At 42.2% G+C, this 24,379-nt stretch overlaps 1 protein-coding gene across 4 annotated transcripts in view; it reads right to left on the minus strand.

The window, feature by feature from the left end:
- Positions 1–2,076: 2,076 nt before the first annotated feature.
- LOC122970984 (zinc finger MIZ domain-containing protein 1-like) overlaps positions 2,077–24,379 on the minus strand; it is a 117,652-nt gene continuing 95,349 nt past the window's right edge. For 2 of the 4 annotated variants that reach the window (XM_044337402.1, XM_044337403.1), the window contains 19 exons: positions 23,284–23,319; positions 14,813–14,948; positions 14,275–14,389; positions 13,529–13,746; positions 10,965–11,166; positions 10,539–10,814; positions 10,268–10,450; positions 10,082–10,159; positions 9,798–9,966; positions 9,564–9,705; positions 8,479–8,689; positions 8,115–8,220; positions 7,855–8,015; positions 7,698–7,765; positions 7,515–7,583; positions 7,149–7,393; positions 6,823–6,986; positions 5,805–6,077; positions 2,077–5,698 (listed from right to left, as the gene is read on the minus strand). In XM_044337402.1, the coding sequence (XP_044193337.1) occupies positions 5,591–5,698; positions 5,805–6,077; positions 6,823–6,986; positions 7,149–7,393; positions 7,515–7,583; positions 7,698–7,765; positions 7,855–8,015; positions 8,115–8,220; positions 8,479–8,689; positions 9,564–9,705; positions 9,798–9,966; positions 10,082–10,159; positions 10,268–10,450; positions 10,539–10,814; positions 10,965–11,166; positions 13,529–13,746; positions 14,275–14,389; positions 14,813–14,948; positions 23,284–23,319 (2,960 nt within the window). In that variant the 3' untranslated portion in view covers positions 2,077–5,590. The remainder of the gene's footprint in view (positions 5,699–5,804; positions 6,078–6,822; positions 6,987–7,148; positions 7,394–7,514; positions 7,584–7,697; positions 7,766–7,854; positions 8,016–8,114; positions 8,221–8,478; positions 8,690–9,563; positions 9,706–9,797; positions 9,967–10,081; positions 10,160–10,267; positions 10,451–10,538; positions 10,815–10,964; positions 11,167–13,528; positions 13,747–14,274; positions 14,390–14,812; positions 14,949–23,283; positions 23,320–24,379) is intronic. The other 2 variants (XM_044337404.1, XM_044337405.1) reach the window with 1 other exon arrangement.

Here is a 24,379-nt window from a genome sequence, read left to right on the forward strand (position 1 = left end):
CAACTCTTTACTCACAAAAACAACATTCCGGTAGCACAGATAGCAAACATAAGACTGTACTTAATAGGCTGATTGCAATAAAATCAATTAACTCTTAACTCTTAATTAATGAACTCATTTAGAAATTGTGTCATGAGTACAATTAGCTTGGAATCAGCTAGTCCTCATCCTACATGTCTTCTCTTGTAAAACCGAAAAGTACAGTTTGAAAATACTCCTTTAAAAGCATATAGCCACTATGAAGAAGTTGAAAATGTCCCTTTTTGGCGCATCCTAGTGGTAGTGCTAAAGAAGACAGCAATGCACATGCAAAAACTGCATTGGACTTACCACATTTTTTGACAAAAAGGACAATATCTATGAATATCTACTCTTATATTTCATATATTATACATTTGTCTATTTTAGTGCAGGAGCAATTTACCGCAATTAATCAAGGCTTCAAACAGAAAGTCACTCAAATCCACCACCACCACAGTACTTGTAGTGTGTCAGAGGCTCCTTTCTCAGCTCAGCTGCACCATAAGTACATTTTTAAGAATACCCTTTTGAACGTTACAATAGTATGAAAGACATTGTAAAGGCTAGTTGCTTTAATTAAGTCATTGTCAATTATAGGAGATTTGAACTCTTCTCTATCTTGATTGATTTAAGCAGAAAACAACACCAAAAAGTGTTGTAGACTTACTGTTGACATTCTGCTAAAATAACCTGTGCCACACTATTTGCTTGACCAAATGTTACGTCATTATTATTTAGGTGCGAGATCGTTCCTGTGGTTGTCTGAGTGGTTGCGAGGAAATTTATCAGTTGTGTGAGGTGGTAACTAGGAAATGGGCTGTTGCAGACTGTGGTGCACTTTGTGTTTGTAGAAGTCACAGTACTTTTAGTTCTAGTAGTAGTAGCATCTGTAGCATTAGTGGCAGTTGTGACAGAGGCCCATTGAAAGAAATTGAGAGGATAAATACACAAATTTAACCCCCCCAGTGTCTTTGTCTTTGTCTGTCTCTTTATAGCTACTTCTCAAACATTCAAACCAAGTCTCTGGCTGTGTCCAAAACTCCCTCACTCACTCACTCAAATATTACTCATACACATTCACTCAATTAGTGTACTCATAGTGAGCAGTAAATTGACATTGTGGGCACTTAGGACTCAGCTGTAGTTCACACTACTGTCATTTTTAAGTTTTTGCATTGTGCCATTATTAGAAAAAATAATCAAAAAGTGGTGTGCATGCCATTGATACTACTTTTTCATTCTCTCATGGGAATACTATATAGTGCATACATTTCACACACAAATATAATGGTGGACTGTAAATATAGTGCACAGTATAGCAAATATTGATTTTTGTTTCCCCCCATGGTCCCCAAGTCTCTGTCTCACTTCTAATCATTCAAACTAACAATTGTATCCCAAAAACTATAAGCTGCAAATGAACATACATGGAAATATGTGTATACTTTCCAATTTTGGGTGTTTCAGCAGTTTTAAACTGTCTATGCGTCTGTGCTCATCTAAACATTTCAATGTCACACAAGGAGACAATTGGAGATTGAAAGTCATTTGACTAACCACACAAAATGTTCTATTATACCACTGAAGCAATTTGTTTATTCATGTATGTATGACAAGAGAGAAATTGCTGCAGCAGACAGAATGATTTTGATGTCACAACGTGCCTCCATTGACTCTTATTATTCTCTGGAAGAGTCTGAAAAGCATACAACATAGTTCCATCCATTCCTGTTGCTTTCTAAGAGTACACCTGTCGTCTCTTTTCTTACTTCTCATCTTTTTAATCTCTTCTTTTATTTTCTTCTTGACAGTTTGCATAAAAATACTTTTCTTCCTATGACCACGTTTGCAAACCCTAGTTATCTCCCTCATCCTGTTGAGTTAAATAATGTGGGGGTCATATCTTGACCTTAAGATACAGTATGTTAATCAAAATGTGAGTAAAATTTGATACCCATAATTTACACTTTGCTTGGATTAACAGCCTGTGGGATTAAGCCAGACCTAACTGTCAGACTATGATACAAGTGCACAAAAGACAAGACCACAGTGGCATACAGGTATCATCTGAATACATATTTATTAGATAAATATTAGGTTGTCACATCATCTAACTACATACAGTTCTGCAAGACTAAAAATCACAATTAGTTCCTTTATTTTCTGACCAGTTTAGAATATGAAATGATTGTACATACAATGTACAAACATAGAGACAATGGCCACATTGCATGAATCACCTTAGATTGTATCATTTTTCCAACTGTTCATGATATCAAAAATTGTACAAACTATGGATTTGGTTACAATCTTCTGGACCCGTCCCTCCCACCGCCTTTCTGCCACCCATCGAAGGGATTTTCTTTGTAACCTTGTTTTTTTTTTTTTTTCCTTTTTTTTTAGCTTTAGCACCTCAGAGTATGCAGGCGACAGACTAGAACACTTAAGCTAAATATTACATGTAAAACATAGCTGTCCCAGTTCCCCTAACCAAAGAGGTGAAAGTATATTACAGAGGGGGAACAAAATGCTGAGAGATACCCACAAACACTAACTAACAAGTTTCATTTTCCATATTCAGCCACTTCCAGTAGAGGGGTTGCAAGCGTTTTATTATTCTGAAGAAACAATGCACATTCCCAGGGAAAATGAATACATTTCTGTTCACATGTCTCTATAATCATTTACATATATACAGGCATCCTCGGGACGTTTTGACCTAGCCTTGCCCTCAACATCCTTTCCCGGCCAAAATGATGAACGTGCCCTTCCTCACTGTATTTTTTTTTTTTTTTTTTTTTTTAAATTTTTAAAACTTTTTTTTAAAGCAACTTCCCCCAGAGAAATGGCCCTTTATTGTGATTGTGCAACTACAGATTCGGGGTACTGCCTAATACACCAAATTGGCTCACTTGTATGTAAGAACAAAACATGAAATGATAACGACTTCCGTGGGATTGATCAAAAGTTTCAATTCAGATTGTAAAAAAATGAAAATAATGTGGCAGTGTGTCGTTAAAAGATTTCACTGGTACAAAGTTGATGTCTTTTTGTGACTTAAATATGAAACACATGTGAATGACATATGAAACATGTCAGTGTGCCGAACTGGAACAAATCATATTTTTTAAATGACGTTAAAAATAATGTTTACATAAAACCAGGGTGGTTAAATCAGCATAATGCTACAGTTGAAAGAAATTGGATTTCTAGCCTTACAGATTAATACGAAAACCAGTACAAAATAATTTACCAAAAACAAAGGGGATAAAAATGTATATGGTCTCGTGCTTTTAAAAAAAAGCCACATTTTCTATAACAAAAATATAAACAATATCATGAATTTTCTTTAAAATATGGTTGTGATATATCTTTAAAATACCACTGTGTATTGACAATTAGCAACAATTATGATATTCACATAGCTCACTAATTACACTGAAAGCTGGCTGATACCACGCCTTTTTAAAAACCGTTACTGTTCAGTATCACTGATAAAATGTTAACATAAATTCATGAATAGACAACATTGATCATTTTCAATCAAATACACCAGAGCGTGAAAGAAAATATTGCTTCAAACCGAGCTTGACATGTGTAAATCGAAATTATGCTACACAATCATCTTGAGCTGATGCAGGGGAAGGGGATTGCAGAAAAATGGGTCACCTGTCGAGCAACGACAGGTGTGAGACAGAGTGCACTGGGAGGAGAGTGAGTGGAAAGCACGATGACCTGCAGGAAATAGCTTATGAGACATTTGGACTGGCGTCCCCGGCGGCGGGGAGACGAGACAGCTGTCGTATGCTGGTTACAAACAAAGTCAGTGGTCAGATGGGAGTTTGGGAGCATATGTGGTTAAGGTTGGACGACTAATGATCAAAGGACAAACATTATCAAGATGATACAAAAATATTCACAATGATATTTACAGTACAATAGCATTTCTTAAAAAATAATACATTTGCATACTGAACAGCACTCTTCTCAAAAAGTGAAATTGAAAACAAATGTGGCAAAAAGGTTTGCACCAATACTGCTTTAAAAAACACTTCTTGAACAGTAGTGATGGATAAACTGTATTTGTCCTCCCCTATATCTTTGAAATCTCCCATCACACCGATAGAAACACACACGCGGTCACACTCTCACACACACACATGCACACACTCGCAGTCTTACAGGACCAAGCAAACACAAACATCTCCATTCTCATCCCTCCAACTTTGGTGATGTTGAGCAGTTTCCCAAAACGATTTATGGATAGTTTAATTATGCAGCAACAAAAACAAGAAAAAAAACCCAACAAACATAAAACAGTATATCCAGCAAATACATGATAAATGTATTGCTGATAGCATTATCCCTTCAATGTTAGTGTTAAATAAATCATACTAAATCTGACAGAAATCAAAAACAAACGTACAAACAAAAGTGCTGTGGAAACAGCAACTGATAAAAAACACACTATCTTTTCTTTTTTTTTTTTACCACTTGGAACAGCACTAGACAAGGGCTTGGCACACATGCACTTTGCAGACTAGTTTAACAGCACATCATTTAACAGGGAGAGAGATGCAACTTTGCAAAAATGCTGACACGAGTGACACCGGGCTCATGCAGAGCAGACGGCATGGAAGGAGTCGTAGCAGGAAGCAATAGATGCAGCAGGATCGTCACAGGAACCCCAAATCTCTCATACTGTACCTTTCATTTCCATTACAATCACTCCTCTGTACAGGAGGATGATAACTATACAATATGTTGAAGTACAGGTGTTCTATTCTTGGTACGCAATATAAATTTTTTTTGTTTTAGTGGGGCCACAAATTTTTTCCATTCCAGCTGTCAACCCTCAGAGGACTGAAAATCTTTCTCTTTTTGACAAAAATATGTATGTATCACAATTGTAGACAAAGTGGAAGCCGATCATTCCCAAAAAATTTTTAAAAAACATTTTGTCAAGGACAAACACATGTTGATCTTTTTCCTTGTTGTAAAGACAGATTTTTTTTTTTTTTTGCATTGCCAAAATCTCTTGTGCTTTTAAATGATGTGTGGTGGACAAAACAGTGCGACTAACCAGACCAGTCAGGGAATGGAGCTGTGACACCAGGAAGCTGTGGCCTCTCAGATTGGAATAACAATATGGACATAACACACACTGGCCAGATAGCGCAGGGTTTTTTTTTCACTTATTTTTCTGTTTTATACAGTGGATTCCTTTTTTTTTTTTCAAAAAGGAAACAAAACATGAATAAAAAAATGCTACAACACGTTCCTAATGTGCACACATACACCTGTGTGTGGCGTAAAAAAATCAACTGAGTATAGCTGCACAGTTCAAAGGTATAGCCACAGGTGTGAGAGGGTGGGGCGACCCCCCCGCATCCCGCCGTGTCTTTGAGTTTTAACCTCTTTCAGTCAATCTGCGCTGGCGAATCAAAACTGTACAAGAGGAAGAAGAGAAAGGGAGTGCATCTTTGTGTTTATCAAGTACTGAGTGACCGCCCTGGGTTCTCAGGGAAACTGCAGGCAGTCAGAAAAGTTTATGTGTGTCTGAATTGCCTCAGTTGTTTTCGAAGAGCGATAGAAGGTCGTCGTTGCTATTGCTGGGAAGGTCTGGTGGATCCAGGTACGACAACAGCTCATCTGGGTTAGCGAGCTCTGGAAGAAGCTGTAAGGGAGAGGAGAGGGTGATAGCAAAACTTTGGTTAGGCATTCAGGTTTATTGTAATAAATTTCCACAGATTATTCAAGACTGGCTGCGTGTCAGGACTCACGTCTAAAGATGGCTCAGGCATGTCCGACCCTGCTTGGCTGTCCAAACTGCTGGAGGGGTTGAAGGCCAGGTCGCCATGGGGATGGCTGTTGGGGCCAGGCTGCTGCTGTTGCTGCTGCTGCTGCTGCTGCTGAGGAGGTGGAGCTTGTCGTGAGGGTGGAGGGGGCCCGCTGTGGTGTAGCTGTTGCCCTGATTGGCTCCCAGGGTGCGGAGACGCATGTAAGCTCTGCTGCAACGGGCCGTGCGACTGGTCATTGCCGGCAGAATGAGGTATCTGCAGAAGGAGGAGGAGGAGGAAATGTTTAGATACTGAGTGATTGCAACTGCAGGTTTTAGAATTGTAGTGGCAAAATTTACTTTGTTGCATTTCTGTATTTCATTGGTTAAATTTGTCATTAAAAGTGAACCAGGGCTTTGAGAGCAGAAATCACATGGAAATACAAGTGGATCATTCATTGTACATTTTTGGATAATCTGTCATCCTGCAAGGATTAATATTTCAAAACAGATCCCAGACTCTAACAGTGATGAGTCTGTGCTCTAAGCTTTCATTTTCATTTTGTAGTGATCATGTCGGGGGAGAGAGTCACATGCAGATATAGCTGAATGCGTGCGTGGTTTATTTTGTCAGACTAAACCTTCCTAGCATTAGTAACTGCTTGCTATCTGATGCCATAATTTGTCTCCTTAAACCAATAAAATCTGTTTCCTGTGGTCACCCTGCATTGTGGTTCACTTTGAAACTTGTATTTCCAGGTGTCTCAATGTGATATTTACCATATATCCCCTGCTCTCAACTGCCAAAAGAAGCTACCTAAACAAGTAAAAACCTCTCCATACCTGCATCATTATTCTCTTTGCTTTTTAATAATAATTATTGACAACTTTATTCATATAGCACTTTTATAAGCTTAACAATAAATAAAAAAACAAATACAGAGAGAAACAGTAAAATAGGCTGAAATAATGCAATGACAAGACAGGAAAATATAAAGGTAGGAGTCGATGAGACAACTCACTGAGTCAGGCATGTTATGGGAGAGTGGCTTGTCTTGAGCCATCAGGCTGCTGGGCATGTCAGGTGGGTGAGACAGTTGGGGACCGTGCATGAAATCATTCATCGACGTACCACCAGGGGTGCCGTGAGGGAAGTCAAAGTTCCCGTGCCCCTGGTAACTGTTGCCTAGCACACAAAATAAAAAAAGAGTAAAAACATGAGTACATTTCTTACAGTTATTTTAAGCTACTTTTGCAGTATGACTGCCAAACATTTAAGACCTTGTGAGTTTGTTTTTCTGTCTATTTTAAAAATTCTCATTATATTATTATTTGAACTGTAACCTACCTTGACTGCCATATTCGTTGTTGTTGCCCCCTTGCTGAGAAGGTAGTGATGGGTATGGTGATGGTCCAGGACCGAGCTGAGCAATCATCTCCATCACATTGGGCATGATCATCTGGCTGGGACTCATCGTCTTAAACCTCTTGGCCAGTGGTCCATCTGGATCCTCCTTGATATGTATATCAGATTTTATGGCCACCGGCCGCCAGCTACATGTTGGGTCAATGGTCACCTCCTCAAACTCAGAGCTGGTGAAATACAAATTAAACCAAATGGTGAAGATACAAGCTAATTCAGAGAAATACATATATATGCATTACACATTTTGGTTCAGATATAAATTTGTGTCTTTCCTTGTGTCTTTCTTACTTTTGGATGGCGTTCAAGATTCCCCACATGTACTGGTCCACTTCCAGTCCTTCTAACAATGCTGTTTTACTGAGGAATGAGGTGAGACAGAGCTTAGAATGCTGAGAGAGACAATAAAGTGGATTACAGTCAAAACTATAGACAGGGCAAATACTGCTCTGTATTTAAACTGGATAAACTTACTTGCATACAGGACATCGCCATGTCCCCCGCTCACAGTTCAGTTGTAAATATGATTCCAAATCAAAACACTGCAAGAAGAAGAAATAAAGTCACATTTGTTATCTAGTACTCCATTTTAAAATGACTCAGTGTGTTTCTTTATCTTTGTGGTGTTTACCTGAACGTGTTTGCAGTCATGGCCTCTCGCTGGAAGCTGTATTCGCCGGAAGGTGATCGGACATTTGAGGGAGACCTTGATGGCTGTCTGCTCCACACCGTCCTCTCCATTGAGTGTGGCGTTGCCCGATGACGCTGCTACGCTGCTGAAGTTCCTCTTAACTTTGAGGCAGAAGGACAGACATGCAGTGTGTAAGCAAGAACCCTGAGGACAATCGGGACTTTAGGGTGCACAATGTGACCGTGTTCTTGTGTGTATACCTTTGGTGATGCAGTGCTCTGCAGGCAGGAGCCTCTTCTTCAGTAAGCCCTGGAGGACAGAGCGAACCGAGGGCCTGTGGACCAGCTGGAGCACAAACAAGTGCGACTGTGGGAGGAAACATCACCATCACAATCACAAAAGTCATCCTAAAATGTATTAGTTATATGTCTACTGCTTCTCAGTGTATACTAAGGAATAAAAGACTGGGTGGATCAATTTTTTATTTTGCTCTAAGCCATAGCATTATACATTATCTGCAGGTACATTTTGATTTTGCATCTGACTTTTATTTATCAGGCAACTATTTTGTGTCAGGATTTGCTTAATCCTCATCTTATTAGTTCTGGAGATTTGTGTACTCACACAGCAGCAGGCAGTGACTGTGATCTGGATTGTGTTCCTTCCCGGCTGGCATACGTGTTTCAAGTGCAGGGGTTTGTGGGAGGTCTTATTGTCGCCACGTTCGATGGTGAGCGGTGTGGCATTGACGCTGACTTGGACCGATGCCGGCCAGTTGGTGTTCATCTGACGGTCTTCATGGTGGTAACACTTGAACTGCAGCTCCAGGTCCGATCTGCACAGACAAGCAAACAAAAAATATAAATCGGCGAATATTATGGATTATTATTTTCTGTGGCACATAATGGAAAACAGCAGCAATCCATTTCAAATTCACATTCATCATATTTAAATTAAAACAGTCTTCTAAAATGTTTTTTGTCTTGGCTCATGACATTTGGTCATAGATGATCCTAAATCTTTACAGACAAACTTTATGAATGCATTTCCTGTTATACTAGATGTAAGAATAAGCACAAGTGCAGGATGGTCATTCTGCAGCACAAAACAGACAATCGGTGGTGGGAGGCTAAATTTAGGATGATAGAATCCTCATATCAAGACTCTTGAAAAGCCGCGGACATGAGAGTGACTTTTTCTTTAGAGGAGAATAAAAGGTATTCCGGTAATCTAAATCAGAAAATATAAATGCATGAATGACCTTCTCCGAGTTGGCTGGAAATAGTAGTGGCATGATTTTTTTGAATAATTCTTAACTGCAGACAGTAAGACTGCACAACCTTTTCAATCTGCTCAGCAAAGGTTAAGAGGAGTTGGAGAATACCCCTTGGTTCTTGACTACAAGATTCTCATGTGAAGCTAAATTTCCCCATTGACTGAGAATCAAATGATCAGACAGACCAAGAATAATAATTTGATTTGAGAAAAGTCTTGGAAATCAGACTTTATTTCTGAAAGGTCCCATGGTGAGGAACCGTTCAGGTGATTATACACTAATACTTGTGAATATTATATTCCATTTCTGCCAAGTCCATTCTGCTAGATGCCACTAAATTCTACACACTGCACCTTTAAGTTCTCTTGCTCTCCATCTAGCTTTAAATATATCTCAAATATACTGCATGTTGACTCAGTACATGATGTCTTACCTCCACATGAGTGTCTGGTGTACAGAGGGCCGTAAGTGGAAGACGTGGTTGCTGACAGCCAGGTTATGCTCTAGCCTGAAGGGCTCTAAGACTACCCCATCCCGCACTGGGAACGTCAGGCGCAGCTCCTCGTTGTGGTTGGCTACACAGGCGGAGAAGAGCGGCAGTCAGACTATCATGAGCTTTCAAAGGAGTAAACCGTGTTAAGTTTTTCTCCATTGGGCATTTACTGACCTGGAGGTGGAGGGAGAGCAGTGATATTTGGTTTGATGTCAGGAGGGAAAGGTGGCTTCACATCCTGGTTTGGCGACAGGTATGGAGGGATGTTACTTCCTGGGGTCATTGGAGGGGTAGGGTTGCCTGGCACTGGGGAGTGAGGGTAGTTACCCACCGGTCTGGGTGGCTATATTGAAGACAATTGATTAGTGAATAAAATGTTCATGGGACTACAACAGCTAACAGCTCAACCAAGAGTATGATATCGCGATAAAGCAAAATTGGTAGAAAATTGGACTTACCCCATTTATATTACCCTGGTTGTACTGATATCCACTCCCAGAGAAGTTATTTGTTTGGCCATTAAAAGGTGGCTCTTGCTGTAATTTGATGAAACAGATACAAAATTAACCATTATTACTTGTGCTGGGACCTGTGCTAAAATTATATATGCCATTTTGGTAGATTCCCTGCATGTCATACTGCACCTTATAGTACTGGCCCATGGGGCCGCTGGGTGGCGGGTATTGGCCCTGGAGCTGCTGTCCTGGCATCCTCTGACCGGGGTAGTTGGGGGATGGCAGCGGCCTGGAGGCGTTGGGTGTGGGGTACTGCCCCTGCTGGTTAGGGAACTGACTGTTTGGTCCATACTGCTGCCCACCATAGTTTGGCTGTGGATATAGTGATGACACATAAATTCAACATACAGCAAAGGAGCTAAAATGTGAAGGAGAAAGTGTATAATTCACATGCACTCACCTCCCCTGGGTACGGTCTTTTCATGCCTTGCATTCCCATGCCCTGAGGCCGGGGCCCTGCGTAGCCTTGCTGAGGCATCCTTTGGCCGTGGGCTGCAAAAGGCCCCATGCCTTGGCCTCTAGGCTGGTTCATCCCCATGGGGGGCCCGCTCATGTTGGATGCATTCATGCCTGTGCCCATGTTCCCAGGGAGGGATGGAGGGCCGCGGGGTCCTGGCTGGTTCATGAACTGGCTGTTGTACACCTGGTTTGGTCCCATCTGGAAAGAGGAACTCATCTGGAAGACAAAATGGGTTCGATCAACCATCTCAGAGTTGATTGTAAATATTGCAAATTTGCTACTGGAAAGAGTCTATTATAGATCACAAAATGTTTATGGACACAGATGGTATCACACAGGTACAATCAGGTGTGTGTCTTGTCCTACCGGTCCGTATTGGTTCATGTCCTTGTTCTGAGTTTCCTGCAGGGCAGCTACAGTTGCCGTGGCAGTGGCGGTGGCGGTGGCGGCAGCAGCAGCGACTGCAGCGGCTGCCGCAGCAGCTGCAGGCTGGGTGAAGTCTGAAGGAGGACGAGAGTGTGGAGGGATCCCCATTCCACCAGGTCCTGCATTAGGCCCCCCAGGGTAGCTATGAGAAAGAGCAACATAATATAAGAGATGATTTCAGACCATCATCTACAGTATGCATTCATTTAATTGAAAAAATATCTATGTAGATGTAGATGCCAGTTCCACTGCCCACTTTTAATTCAATTCAATACAACTTTATTAATCCACAAAGGCAATTTGATTATGGGCATAAGTAAAAACAGACAGGAAACAGACATATGCACAGACAGACAATTACAAGCAAAGGAGCTGTTTGGGACTATGTTGGGCTGATAATGCAATTGCATTTAAAAATAATAAAAGTCAAAATAAAATAATGTCAAATAAATAAATAAATAAGGAAACAGTCCACATGGCAGATAGGCAATTAAGTATTTCATATGCCAAGCTCCAGATAGAGCACAGAATTGTCCTTCAGTTCACCAGGCGGATGGCCTCTGTGCTGGTCGGTAGAGCACCTGGAGAGGCATAAGCAGCGCCTGAGAGGGAGCATCTGGAACTGGGGGTGAAGGACATGGGTACTCTCAGCACAGAGCTTGGGGGTCCTGCCACAGATGCCATCAGGTCCAGCGGCCTTGTTGGTTGGGGTGGCTTTGAGCAGATTTAGCACATCCTGTTTTTGGAGGGTGAGTATGATGGATGGCATGAGGCTGTGTTTGAGCTCCGCTATGTCAGATGCCAGGCCTCTCGAAGTGGGTATAAAACCTATTTAATTTGTTAGGCAGAGAGGAATCACTGACCCCCTCCACACTCACCCATCTTCTCTTGGTCCTTGTGTTTACAGCAGCCATGTTTTTAATCCCCTGCCATGCTGCCCTGTAGTTGCCTTGCTGAAACTTCTGCTTGATCTTATTTTTGTACATTGTTTTAGCCTGGCTGATGGCCAGTTTCACCTTTTTGTTGACTTGTTTTTTCCTCCTCAGCAGATCCTGTAAAAAACACCCTTTTTTTCTCATGAAGGATGCCTTTGAGCTCCTTGGTAACACAGTGTTTGTTATTGGAGAATATAGTGATCTGCTTAGTAGGAATTACAGAATCAACACAGAACGTAATGTGTTTTGATACTGTGAATGCTTGCTCATCTAGATTAGTGCTTGAATCCAGGAACAGCTCCCATGTGGTGCAGTCAAAACAACCCTGTGGGGCCTCAATGCTTGATGGAGTTCATGTTATGACTGTCCTCACCTCTGTCTCTTCTTGCTTCACCACAGGGATGTAGGCTGGGGCAAGTAGGATGATGCTATGATCAGCTGATCCAAGTGGAGGGAAGGGCAGTGACCTATATGCTCCAGGAACAGGGCCATAACACTTATGTAGGGTTTTATGCATGCATGTGGCACAGGTCACATATTGGTGGTAGCCTTTTAGTAATTTGTCCATGGAGCAGTGATTAAAGTCCCCAAGGATATATTTGGGGACATCTGGTGAGATGGTATCCGGTTTGTGTAATGTGTTGGCTGACAGATCAGTTGCTTGGTCAACATTTGCCCATGGAAGCATGTAAACAACTATGTAGAATAGCTGGGGGAATTCATGAGGCAAGTAAAAGGGGCAGAGTGAGAGAGCAAGGTGTTCAATAACAGGTTTGCAGATTTCGTCCCGGATTATCACTGTATTGCACCAGCTCTTGTTGACATAGATACACACACCACCACCATGCTCTTTCCCTGTTCTTAATTTATCCCGACCAACACGAAATGGTGTGGTGAAGCCATCAACAGCCAACTCATTATTACTCACTGCATCGTCCAGCCAAGTTTCAGTAAATGCCAGCGTAGATGCATTCCTGTATTTGTGCATGTAATTCACATTGGCTTGCAGTTCATTAAGTTTATTTCAGAGTAAACAGATGTTTCCAAATATCAAAGCAGACAGTGGGGTGAACCTTTTGGCCAGTTATAGTTTGCGCTTCAGTCCTCCTCATTTGCTCCGCTCATGTCTGCTTTTTCTCTTGTGGATGGATCCTTGTCCATGAGATTTTGTGATGATTGCTGATGGACACAGTGTCCCCGCAGTATATTCCACAATGGGTCAATAGTACACATTGAGGGACACAGATTAAGCAGGAAATCCCTAGACAACGGCGAGATGTTACCGAGGGGGTTCAACGGCTGATCGGATCCCCATCCGAACAGACATCGGTTCCAACACTTAGGAGGAACACCAGTAGCACAGCAAACTTGCCGAGAATCATTTAGGTGATTGGACAGTTCCAGACCCAGGGAAAGAGGCCAAAATGTTGTATTGCATAAAGTCATCTCTCAAATATAACATTATAAATGTCGCGAAACACTTAAAAACACATGAAGACACGAGCACAGACAGCCCAAGGTGCGCCACATGGGCAAGAGCCCCTTCTTTCCTACTTCAAGTACACTTACTTGCCACCAAAGCCTCCTCCCCCGGGGTAGTTGGGTCTTCCGTACATTCCCTGTTGCATGTAGGCCTGGTTGGAGTTTCCTTTGTTGGGGAACTGCTGCTGAGGACCGGGGAACTGAGGGGAGTTCATCCCGGGGTTGTTACCAGACATCCCCGAGCCCATAGGGTTGCCCCCAGGGTTCATGGGATTGTTGTTGTTGGCCATGGGATTCCCCAACACCTGATGGACATAGACACACAGACATAAACATAGGTAAAGGCTGAATGCCTTATGATGAGGTTCAAAATAACTTAAAATTAGAATACAGGTCTTTGTAATTGGGGTGATTTCTCACCAGTGAAACAGAGAAATCAAGAAAGTGCAAAAATTGTTACCAACAGAATTAAGAGGTAGAAGAGGTGACACAAATCTGTTATAATCCAAACTGAATAACTGAACTGGTATTAGCTAGCAAAAAGATATGATATGATATCACTTATATACTTCAAGAATCACATTATAAAGTGAGTCTGTTTTATTTTTATGTATTATTGCATGATTAATCTGCACTTGACACAAAAACATTTTTTGAGGGAAATATTTTAGGTTCTGCGCCCACAAAGCTGTTGTTTTGTATGACAGGTGTCTCCCAGTGGTTATATCAGTTTGCTTGTAACTGCAGTGACTGATCCATCCTGAAACACAATCCTTTCACATACAGTCCTCTCAGACACACTTCTACTCTGTCGGACAGGTATGGGATCTCACCTGGCTCTGCGAGGTGTTGGTCACGCCCCAGACGGTGGTCACCACAGACAACGAACCTGGAGGCTGATTGGTGTTCTGTTGCCAGGGAACTGAGTCGTAGGGAAAAGACCCATCTCTGCAGGGGACGGACAAAAACACATCATGTAGGCAAAACAAAATGTGACCTTGTGTCACTGCACAAATATTTGCCATGTATAACAGTACAATCGTAGTAAATGTATTTGCATTTGCTGGACAATACAGAAAGACAAAGGTTTTATTGTTAGGATTATAAAATAAACACACATTCTTGAAATGCACAAACATTGTGTTGTAATTATTAACTACATATACTAGTGAGGTACTGTTTGTCCCTATTGACTGTGCTACAAGCAGTTAGTCTGGCAGTTTGTCTAGCCACTGATCCATAAGGAACACTGGGCTTCATGTGGAGAGGAAGGGCTTTCCCCAAGGGCCCAGTCTGTCTGTTCACACACCCAACACACACACAAACACACCTCAAACACAAGCCAAAAAGCGCAGCAGTGTGAACACTGACCCGTGTGAGAGGCTGGGCTTCATGGAGCTCATGGGGGGCTGCATGGGCACTTTTCCCGGAGGCTCGTTCTGCCTGTTCTTCTGGTGACGGAGGAGGAGGAGGCGTCCCAGCTCCTCACACCACGAGGATAGGAGAGCTGGAAAGAGAGCATAAGAAGAGTGTATCAGTGCTGCCGGACCCTTGTGAGAAATGACTGCAGAGATGACAGCCCTCCACTGCAAGCGCTGCAAAACCTGCAAAAACTGATGTGAGAGGAGGAGGGCAGATGAAACAAACAACTTAGGATCAGAAGCCTCTGAGCAAATTTAGACATAAAATTGAAAAGCAATGACCTGACAGACAAAACGGTGTGTCAGTGTGTGAAAGAACTGAAATAATTTGATAATCGGGGAGTATTTCGCACACTATAGAAAAAGCTCTGTTAAGAAACATAAGAGTGCACCTTTATGCTGCAATATTAAAGATCAATCCAGCATGTCACTGCAGCTCCTGGCCACTAGGGTTCACTCTGGGTCTGCAGATGGACTCCAGCCCTTCCCTTCTCTCCACCTACCTACCTACCTACCGCTTGGTTAGGTAGCCACCACAGAGTGCGTTTGATCGAATCATATGCTTGTCATCTGCAGTGCATGTTTTTGTACTGTGCCAACTACAAAAGACTCACTTTTCCTTTTTCTCTCCCTCCTGCTCTCCTGCCTCCTTCTAGCTTGTCTCTGCGGCGTCAGAGGAGAAAGGGAATGTGGATTCAATCAAAGAGCAGGGCAGCCACCTCCTCTTATGATTCACAGCACTTCTAGGCTGAGTGAGGAGCGAGGAGTGAGGGAGGGGCGGGTGGGTTGAAACAGAGCGCTTGGTGATTTCAGCTGCGGTTCGCGCAAAAGCCACGTCAATATGACAGCAGACAGTGCAGGCTGTTCTCGCAGGCAGATCCACCCTGCTGCCACATGCAAGGACGGGCCGGCACGGCACATATTACATAGACAGAGAGAGACAGAGAGAGACAGAGAGAGAGAGAGATAGAGAGAGAGAGAGGGAGAGACAGAGAGACAGAGAGAGGGAGAGGGGCTGAAAGAGAGAGTGTGATAAAAAAAGGTTGAGTGAGTCAGTGAGAGAGGAGACATCAGGCTAATGGGGCTGATGGGAGGGAGGAACAAACAAAAGCTTCTGACTCCCATCACAAACATGGCAACCCAGAGATTTGACCACACATGAGTGCTTGCAAACAGTGTACAAGCCTACTGACACACACACACACACACACACACACACACACACACACACACTAGGAAAAACACCAGACCGGCTTATATTCACTCACACACACAGAGGTAAAATAATTAGGACACAAGATGTCCTCTGAGTGCGCTGAATTTCCGAGGACAAAACAGAATTTCAACACAGACGCACAAACACACACCTTCTCCTCTCAGAGCATCGCATCCCAAAAGGCACCTCCTCTCCTTTTTATTTGAACACTGAGCACACCAGCCTCGCTCTGTGTAAAGATGAGGGCTGGAATACAAAAGACATGTACAGATGGTGCCAGCAGTCTCCCTGCCTCTCCCTCTCCTCTCCCTCTCCTCTCCTCCCTCCCACTCCTTTAAAAGCAGCACGGGGCTCAGGCGCAGAGGCAGCTGGGTTTTTCCTCCTTCCCACCCGCTCATGCTCCCTCTCTTTTTCTCTCTTTTCCCCCCTCCTTCCTCCCTCCTGTTCTTGGCAAGGCAGGTGCCAGGAGACAGACTGTGCTGTTCCTCCAGAGGATTGATCTGACTTTACCATGGCTGTGCTTTGGTTGACAGAACAGGCCTCTCAGGTGCTCTCCTCCTAAAAACATCACACTCATGGGGAGATGCGCAGTTTTGTAGGTTAGTTTTAATTAAATAGAACCGGGTCCAAGCGCGGTTAATAGGTTTATGAGAGTCACATCTATGTTAGAATGTCCTGCAGTGTTTTAACAGCCCCCTCCCTCTCTCCAGACCCCCTTCTGATGGAGAGAGTTTTCAATTCAAGGGCCTGGCGACCAGCCAGCATGTTACAGCTCAATTAGGTCCCATTATTCTCTTCCAACAAGGGGTAACTTGCACTTCTTCTATGTTGATAAACATGTCTCCACAATTTATCCCCTAACTGTGCCACCGTGAGGCCGTCTGGCTACGAGGACGGGATCCTCGTTTCACACCGAGGCCGACATCAACAGCCGTGGGACAAAAACAACAACGGTGTTGAGCTGAGCGGAGAAATGACAATACATATCTGAGAGAAAGAGAGAGAGAAAGAGAAGAAGAGAGCGTGAAGCACCAGTGCTGCCACTTAAAGAGGAATTATTCTACCCTACCATTAGATAAAGGGCTTATCACCACACAAAATTACCACCTCCACTGAGCCCCAACCTGTTTAAAGGAGAGGCGCTCTGTCATTGACTCAGTGGATAAACTTCAGGTTTCAAATGACGGGAGGACGAACAGCCAACCCGTTACTCCTCACAATCCCACCTCCTCCTCCTTCTCTCTGCCCTCCTTCACCCAAACGTCTCTCAGGACAGTGCATATGATGAACACAAAAGGATTACTGTTTCTCTTCTGCTCTCCTCCCACAGACGGGCCTTCAATAGACTCATTTGTTTCTCTCACTGAAAAGAGCCAAAATTGCAGAAAATCGTCTCAGGTGTAACTCTTCCAAATCACAACGATTCATGACCATTCTGGAGTGAATCAAATTGCTGTTTGGTGCAACAGAGCGTCTTTTTGCTCAGTTTACATTGGTCTCCCTGGCGGCGATGGGTCTCTGTCTTCCATAAGGAGAGGAGCCTATCCTGTTTGCCTTGTAGATAGTCTCAGGGGTCCTGCTGAGTCTGAGCCGTATTGATATTCTGGTGCTCAGCTGCGCAGCCTGATGGTCAGCCACGGCGAAGGGTGGTAAACGCATCTGCTGGGACTAGATGGGTGGTTCAGTAGCTGGGTCTGCAGCTTCCAGCTTCACTCTCTGTCATAAAGCCCCAGGGAGACATGACAAATGACATAGACTGCATCCCTGACAGTTGTTCAATGCTCTTTCCAATGATAATGCTCCCCCACCCAACCTTTCACTGCACACATAGGCAGGAGGCACAGAGACAAAGTGTGCCTCTAGATTAAAGGTTCAGTTCACCCAAATTGCAATAAAACATATCTCCTTACTCACTTCTCACTTAGATGTGCAGATAGATTTGGTTTGATTTGCCAACACTGTAAAACATTATACTGGAATTTAGTTACACCTACAAATCTTTTATCATTAATTTAATGTAAATAAGGAAGTTTGATTCATTTCCGAAGCGTGACTTGAAGTCTCGAGTTTAATGAATATACTGCTAGGGCTTCACTAAACTCATCAAATCAAGTCATTGAGACACGGACTTGGCATATTAGCATATTTTCCAGCATGCGTTGTATGTGCAACTCTTCAAAAAGCACTCTTTCTTTCACTCTGAAGAAACGTTACATGATGGAAAATTGTTTTGTGTGTCCTGTGGATTATTAAGAGTATCAGGGACTTTGTTTCTAGTGAGTGACATTGCTGTTGAGCTTTTGCCATGCACCACAAATGAAATCCCATTCAGCTCTATTGTGTTGGCTGATTTGAGATAAATATCATGACATGAATCATAGACATGAATGGCATTAAAAAGGTCGGTCCTTCACTTGCTGCCTCCTTCAAAACATTTTTTTTTCCTCTTCTCTTTATCTTTTTTTCCCCCTTTTCTTTCTCCCTCTTTCCCTTAGTTTACTGGCAGGGGACTGCTGGGGAGGCAGCAGGTAAGGCAGATGCCAAGAGCTCTTATGATCCTTGTCCCTCCTCCTCCCTCCCTTACACCTCCTCCCTCCCTCTCTGCGCTCTATCTAATAGACACCTGCTCCCTTGTCATCCCTGGACTCCCACCTGGCATCGTCCCACATGGCTTGGTCACTGACACTCACGTCCACACAAACACACACATGATGCCAAGCCATCACCGCACACTCACATCATCTGCGCTACTTAATCACTTATACCCATACTAACTGTACCAAGTCCAACTTATGCTATAAACCTGTCGAAAAGAATCCCAACCCCAAAACGGTTTGTTTGAAGACATTTAGCCAGAAGGGCTGAAAGGAGAACAAAGACCACGAGCAAACTAACAAGAACAGCTCTAGTGGGCTGCACTCTTCAGTTTCTGAGGGAGCTCTATTCACATTCTGTTCCTCCCTCCCTCCTCTCTCTCTCTCTATCTCTCTCTCTCTCTCTCTCTGCCCAGAAAGGTCTGAATGGACACAAGCCTCCTGCAGGCCAAAGTCAATTAAAATAAGAGTCTTAGGAGCCCTAGTATCCCTGGTTACTGAAAGCACCTAAGAGGCCATGCAAAACTGCCATGTTCCATTTTAGCCACAGAATTCCTCACTTATGTGCCTGATGTAGCCTTCCTGGAACTGTAAAATTCTGGGATGTACCTCATAATCTATGGAAAACTATGTGAAACACCGGTTGCTATGACATTGCTTATTTATTGCTCACCACAGAGGCATGGATGCCCACCTGGCAGCCATTAAACTTCTCTTTGTCTGTACCCAGATACCATAAATTATTCATCAATGCCAATTTGATAATGAAATGGAAGGGGGTTGTTCATCACGCAGTCTTTCTGCAACAGGTTACAGACCAGTCAACCCATGACAGGCTAGAACTGTGCTACTTGTCCATCCACGGCGGGGATAATTAGGTTGAAGCTGCAGGCTGAACTCACAGGTGTACCTCTTTTCACACATGGTATACATTTTCCCTCTTTGGTCACCCTCTCAACCCTCCGACACTTTGGCACAGAGGTAAGTGTGAACTGGGGGTTGTAAAACTAAGTCTGTAAACCGACTTCATTAGCTCAGTTGCTGAGCGTCTAAAATAAGTTGAGTCATTTCGTGACATATTTCACGGTGACTGATGTGTCCAGAAAGCTGATGAAGTGGGCAGGAAGTGTGAAGTGGCAACATGTGAATGTCACGGCAGCCATGTGGTGTCAAAATGTGACACATTTCCCCTTTGATATAAACAGATACGCAGCTATTTCACTGAGTAAAGGCATGTTTAGCTGAAAGAAAAATTTTAAAAAATCACAATGAAAGTGGGTGTTCTGTGGGAAAGCATGGGAAAGAAGCTATGTGTGGTGGGTTGAAAGCATTAGCGCTAAGAGTTATAAAACAGCCTGTCTATCTAGGCCAGACAACAGCCTCCTGTCTGCACCTCATCTTTGTCTGCTTCCTTTCTTTTTCTTGTATTATTTCCTCTGTTGCTCTCTCTGGGAAGTCAGTGATGTTGGAGTCTTGTCAATGAGTACTTAGGCCCATTGCCTCATGGGGAGCCAGACTTGCTGGCTAGGTTTTATGGCCCATTTCAGAGCTGCCCCGGCTTAAATACAGCCTCCTGCTGGCCACATGGCCACAGTGTCGTGCCATGTCCATCCGGCGAGGGTGGGGTGGGGGGACGCTTGGACTCGTGCCAAAAAGGTTTTACTGTGGCCAGAAGCATATGTGGCCATGTGGAGGCAACCGGCACAAGGAGAAAAAAGAAAAAGCAGCGGATTTGGTGTTTCTGGGTTGCTGTTGAGACATCCTGCATTCTTTGTTGTTACATAAAAAACTCTAAACACTTAATTTCCCAAGCATGCTGTTGTAACAACTTCTGCAGATAATAAGAGTTCAGTATTCAAGAATCAAGCTAACCTCTTTGTGATGCAAATTTGTATCTCTATACATAACACAAATGCAGGAACCCTGAATAAAAATCAATAACGTCAAAGATAAGAGTCTTATCTTCACATAAAATCTGTGTTTCCAGCTTTTTAGATAAAGATTATACTGTGTGTCTATAAAGAAATCCACTTATCACTAAGTGAATACCACCTGGAACAAGATATAGTATATGTGATAATCTCAGGATGATTTATGCAGATCTCATCACTGTGACTGTCATTTCTTGGTCATGGTTACACGGGAACCAGCCTTTGCCCTAACCAGGCCAGTGTTTTAAAAGATAATCTCTCTTGGCACATGCAACAAATCTCTTCATTAAAAACAGGGCATGCCATTCAGGGTCCCTGTAAAGCATGAAGGTGGAAATCTATAGCATTTCAACCCCCTGGTGAGAATTAATTCCTCGTGCATTAAATCCAAACAACATTCAGCCTTCAATCTGTTACTATATGTCGCTTCCTGCTACAGTAAGCTGATTGGGAGCAAAACTCCTTCCAAACCTACATCTTTATGTCTTAATTCAGGAGCTGAAATCTGGCAATAATTCGTTCAAGTCTCTGAGGTCAAGTTTTGGAGCTTCCTTAAAGGACCATACCAGTGGTTGTGTATGTACTACAAATCACACATGCATACTTCACACCAAAGCTAACAAACTTGCTATATATTTCTGCTACCATTACAAACATCCATTGATTTTCATTGATTTCCATATAGTATGAAAATAAACTAGCAGACTCTTGAAACTTGCTTGAGTTATGTAATCCATCACAGTGAACATCAAGTCTGCACCCAGTTTTGTCAAAGTCATATTATCATTACTGGGAAATGCAGTTTAAGTGTAGATTGATTCGAAATGCACTGCATCACCACACAGTGATAAAACTAAACTTTGACAAATGTTAGCTTTTGTTCCTTGTTTTGTTTTGTTTTGTGATCTTCATCTTTTAAATTTTACATGTACGTTTTATGTTGTTATATATAAATAAATTTCATATTATAGCCTGACTGATAGTGGATTTTTGAGGCCAATACTGATATCGATATTTGGGATACATATTGAGCAGGATATTTGTAAAAATCAACTTGTCAGGGTTCTCTGGTAGATGTACACTGTTTATAAATTACCCCAAACCTGGTTTGGCATTTCTGTACTGCAATTCCTTGTTACTAACTGGCCTACATATACACCGATACTGAGCTTGTATCCGCTAATTCATTGGTCAACCTCTACTTTATATGATTACTATTATTCACTGTTATGGATTATTCAAGTACAGTTTTGAGAATTTATTGATTAATACAAGATAAAGCAAAATGTTTGCGTGCCATAGAAAATTCAGATTGTCTAACTAATCTTTTATCTGACCACACTGAGATTTCTGAAACTCTGTCAACTACTTGTTGAGCCAGACTCCACCAGCACAAAGTGTGTTTTTAACCGTGCGCTCCTGCAACCAGATTATCAGATGAGCAGACCTGCAAAGAAGCGGCTTACTGAAGCCAGACTGTTTCCCCGAGCAACAGGCTGCTATTAATGAAGGCCCAGCCTTAAGCTCTTGTCTACAATGATACTAATTAGGCATGGAGCAGATGTGCCCAGACTAGTGCCCACCTCAGGGTGCTGGGCAGAGCCGGTAGTGTCATGGTGGCATACACTGGTGGCTGATTCACCTGTGACCTTTTCACAGTGGGCCTGGGGTCAAAGCCTCCTCTTAGAAGTACAGTGAAAACAGACACTGGAGGAGCCTGGGTAGGGTCCTGGCACCCCTCGAGGCTCATTAGAGTCATCCATATGTGCAACAGCTCAGGATTTGAATAAAAACCTTCTTCAGGATAAACACTCGAGCCAAATGGAAACAATAAAACTTAACGCTCATTCTTTTACTGAACGTTTCGGTACATATAGTATGTATGGCCTTAGGAAGAAATAAGTATTTTTTCATATTCATGTATTCATCTTATTTCTTCATACTAGATTTCTTACATTTTCGTAATATTTTTATCTATTGTTACATATTCTGTATTTCAGACTATAAGTGTATTTGTAAAAATTTATTTTATAATATACAGTCTGCATTTATTGTTACATTTTCAGTTTTTTTCATATACAAATTATCTTAAATTTATATAATTTCATATTCCATGTTTTTTTATTGTCATTTTGCCACTCACACTATATAATAGTGCTGAAAAGCAGTTGCATGTTTACTGTAAATAACATCCAAGTTGCTTTTCTCATTCACGCCTGTTGTCCCAGTTTTCTTACAGCGATCATTAAAGTTTCATCATATTATTCTTACTCTTCACACTCTTACTACTCTAACTGCTTTTTCACTGAAATGAGGAGGCGGGGGTATAATTAACATTCAAATCATCAAGAGGAAAAAAAAGTATATAAGTAACTTAGATCTTTAATGGCTTTAATGAACAGCAGAGAACATAAGTGTCAGCCATGACGCAGGCAAGATGACAAAACACCATCATGTGACATGCTTCATACTGTAAAACTCTGACAGACAACACAACAGCAGCCATGTAGCTCTTCTAAATGACCAACCAAAAAAGCACATCAGATGTCATTCCATGTATTGCACAGCTACACAGTCCAATGTGTGGACAGAATGTACGGACTGTGATGAGGATGGTTTGGTTTGGATCCAGCCAATGTGTATGAATTTCCTGTGCAGCACTTCAACACACAACCAGTACCTGAGTCAGACTGACACCTCCTGCAGCAGTTGGTCTCTGTAGGGTTCAAATTTTACATTTTACTGGACTTTACAAACATTTCTAAGATATTTCAGTGAATGAAGTACAGACATTTCATTGAGTCCCTCCCTTGTTCAAACACAAACCTATGAGGTGAATGGATGGTTGACATATAATACATATCAGGTTGTACATCAATTATACAACTTACGGAGTGTCTAAAAACCTACTGAGAAGAGGAGAGAATGACTGATACTTCAAGCGTGCAAAATGATAAAACAGAATCACAAAAAGCTGTTATTAAAGGGGAAATATGTCATACTTCTAAAGTCTTAAGGTGCAAAATGACTATAATACCTGTGCAGTCAATATAAGGAATGTTAATCTTAAAAAAACAAGACACATCACTGCAAGACATTCCTTGCGACTTCAATGAGCACTTTATCAGAGCAGTTAACAAGGTTTGATCAGAAGTGGCATGATGGAAAATGATTGGTAAGTAGGGTTCAGCTCAAAAATACCATACATTTTAATCTCTTATTACTGTCTCTGGTTTTTGGTTTCCTCTAAAGTGTCTCTGCACATGTAGATCTCTCTTATCTGACCTCTGAAAGCATCTTTTCACCACTCTCAGGCTATCTGAACAACACATCTAAAAGAGTGCGAAAGGGCCTTTACTCCGTCTCTGCAGTAGGTACCTCTGCTGTAGATAGAGATCAATAGGAGTGCTTCCCCCAGCTGACAAAAAAGACCAAGTGTATCATTATTTATTATTATTTTTCACCTATAGATTTATCATAAATTATGCTCAAAAGTGCACCCACTGATTTCTTCTTTTAGTTGCTGTTATATGTTCTTTAAAGGACATACAGCAGGAATAACAAGTTGGTGGAGGCGTTTGTCTCCCTCCTTTTATGTGAGGAGGAAAATCTAGCTGTAATTTCACCTGGCGTTTCAATGCAATTTCAAAACTTTGATTATCAGAATATTTCTTCTGTATATTTATGAAGCAAGCAGTTTTTTTCAGCAAAAGTTGATTGGTTTCTCCAAACATTATTGGGTTTTCGCACTGATTGCCACTTAAACAGGCTATTTT

The sequence above is a fragment of the Thunnus albacares genome, chromosome 20 (assembly GCF_914725855.1).
Source record: "Thunnus albacares chromosome 20, fThuAlb1.1, whole genome shotgun sequence".
NCBI classification, from domain to species: domain Eukaryota; kingdom Metazoa; phylum Chordata; class Actinopteri; order Scombriformes; family Scombridae; genus Thunnus; species Thunnus albacares.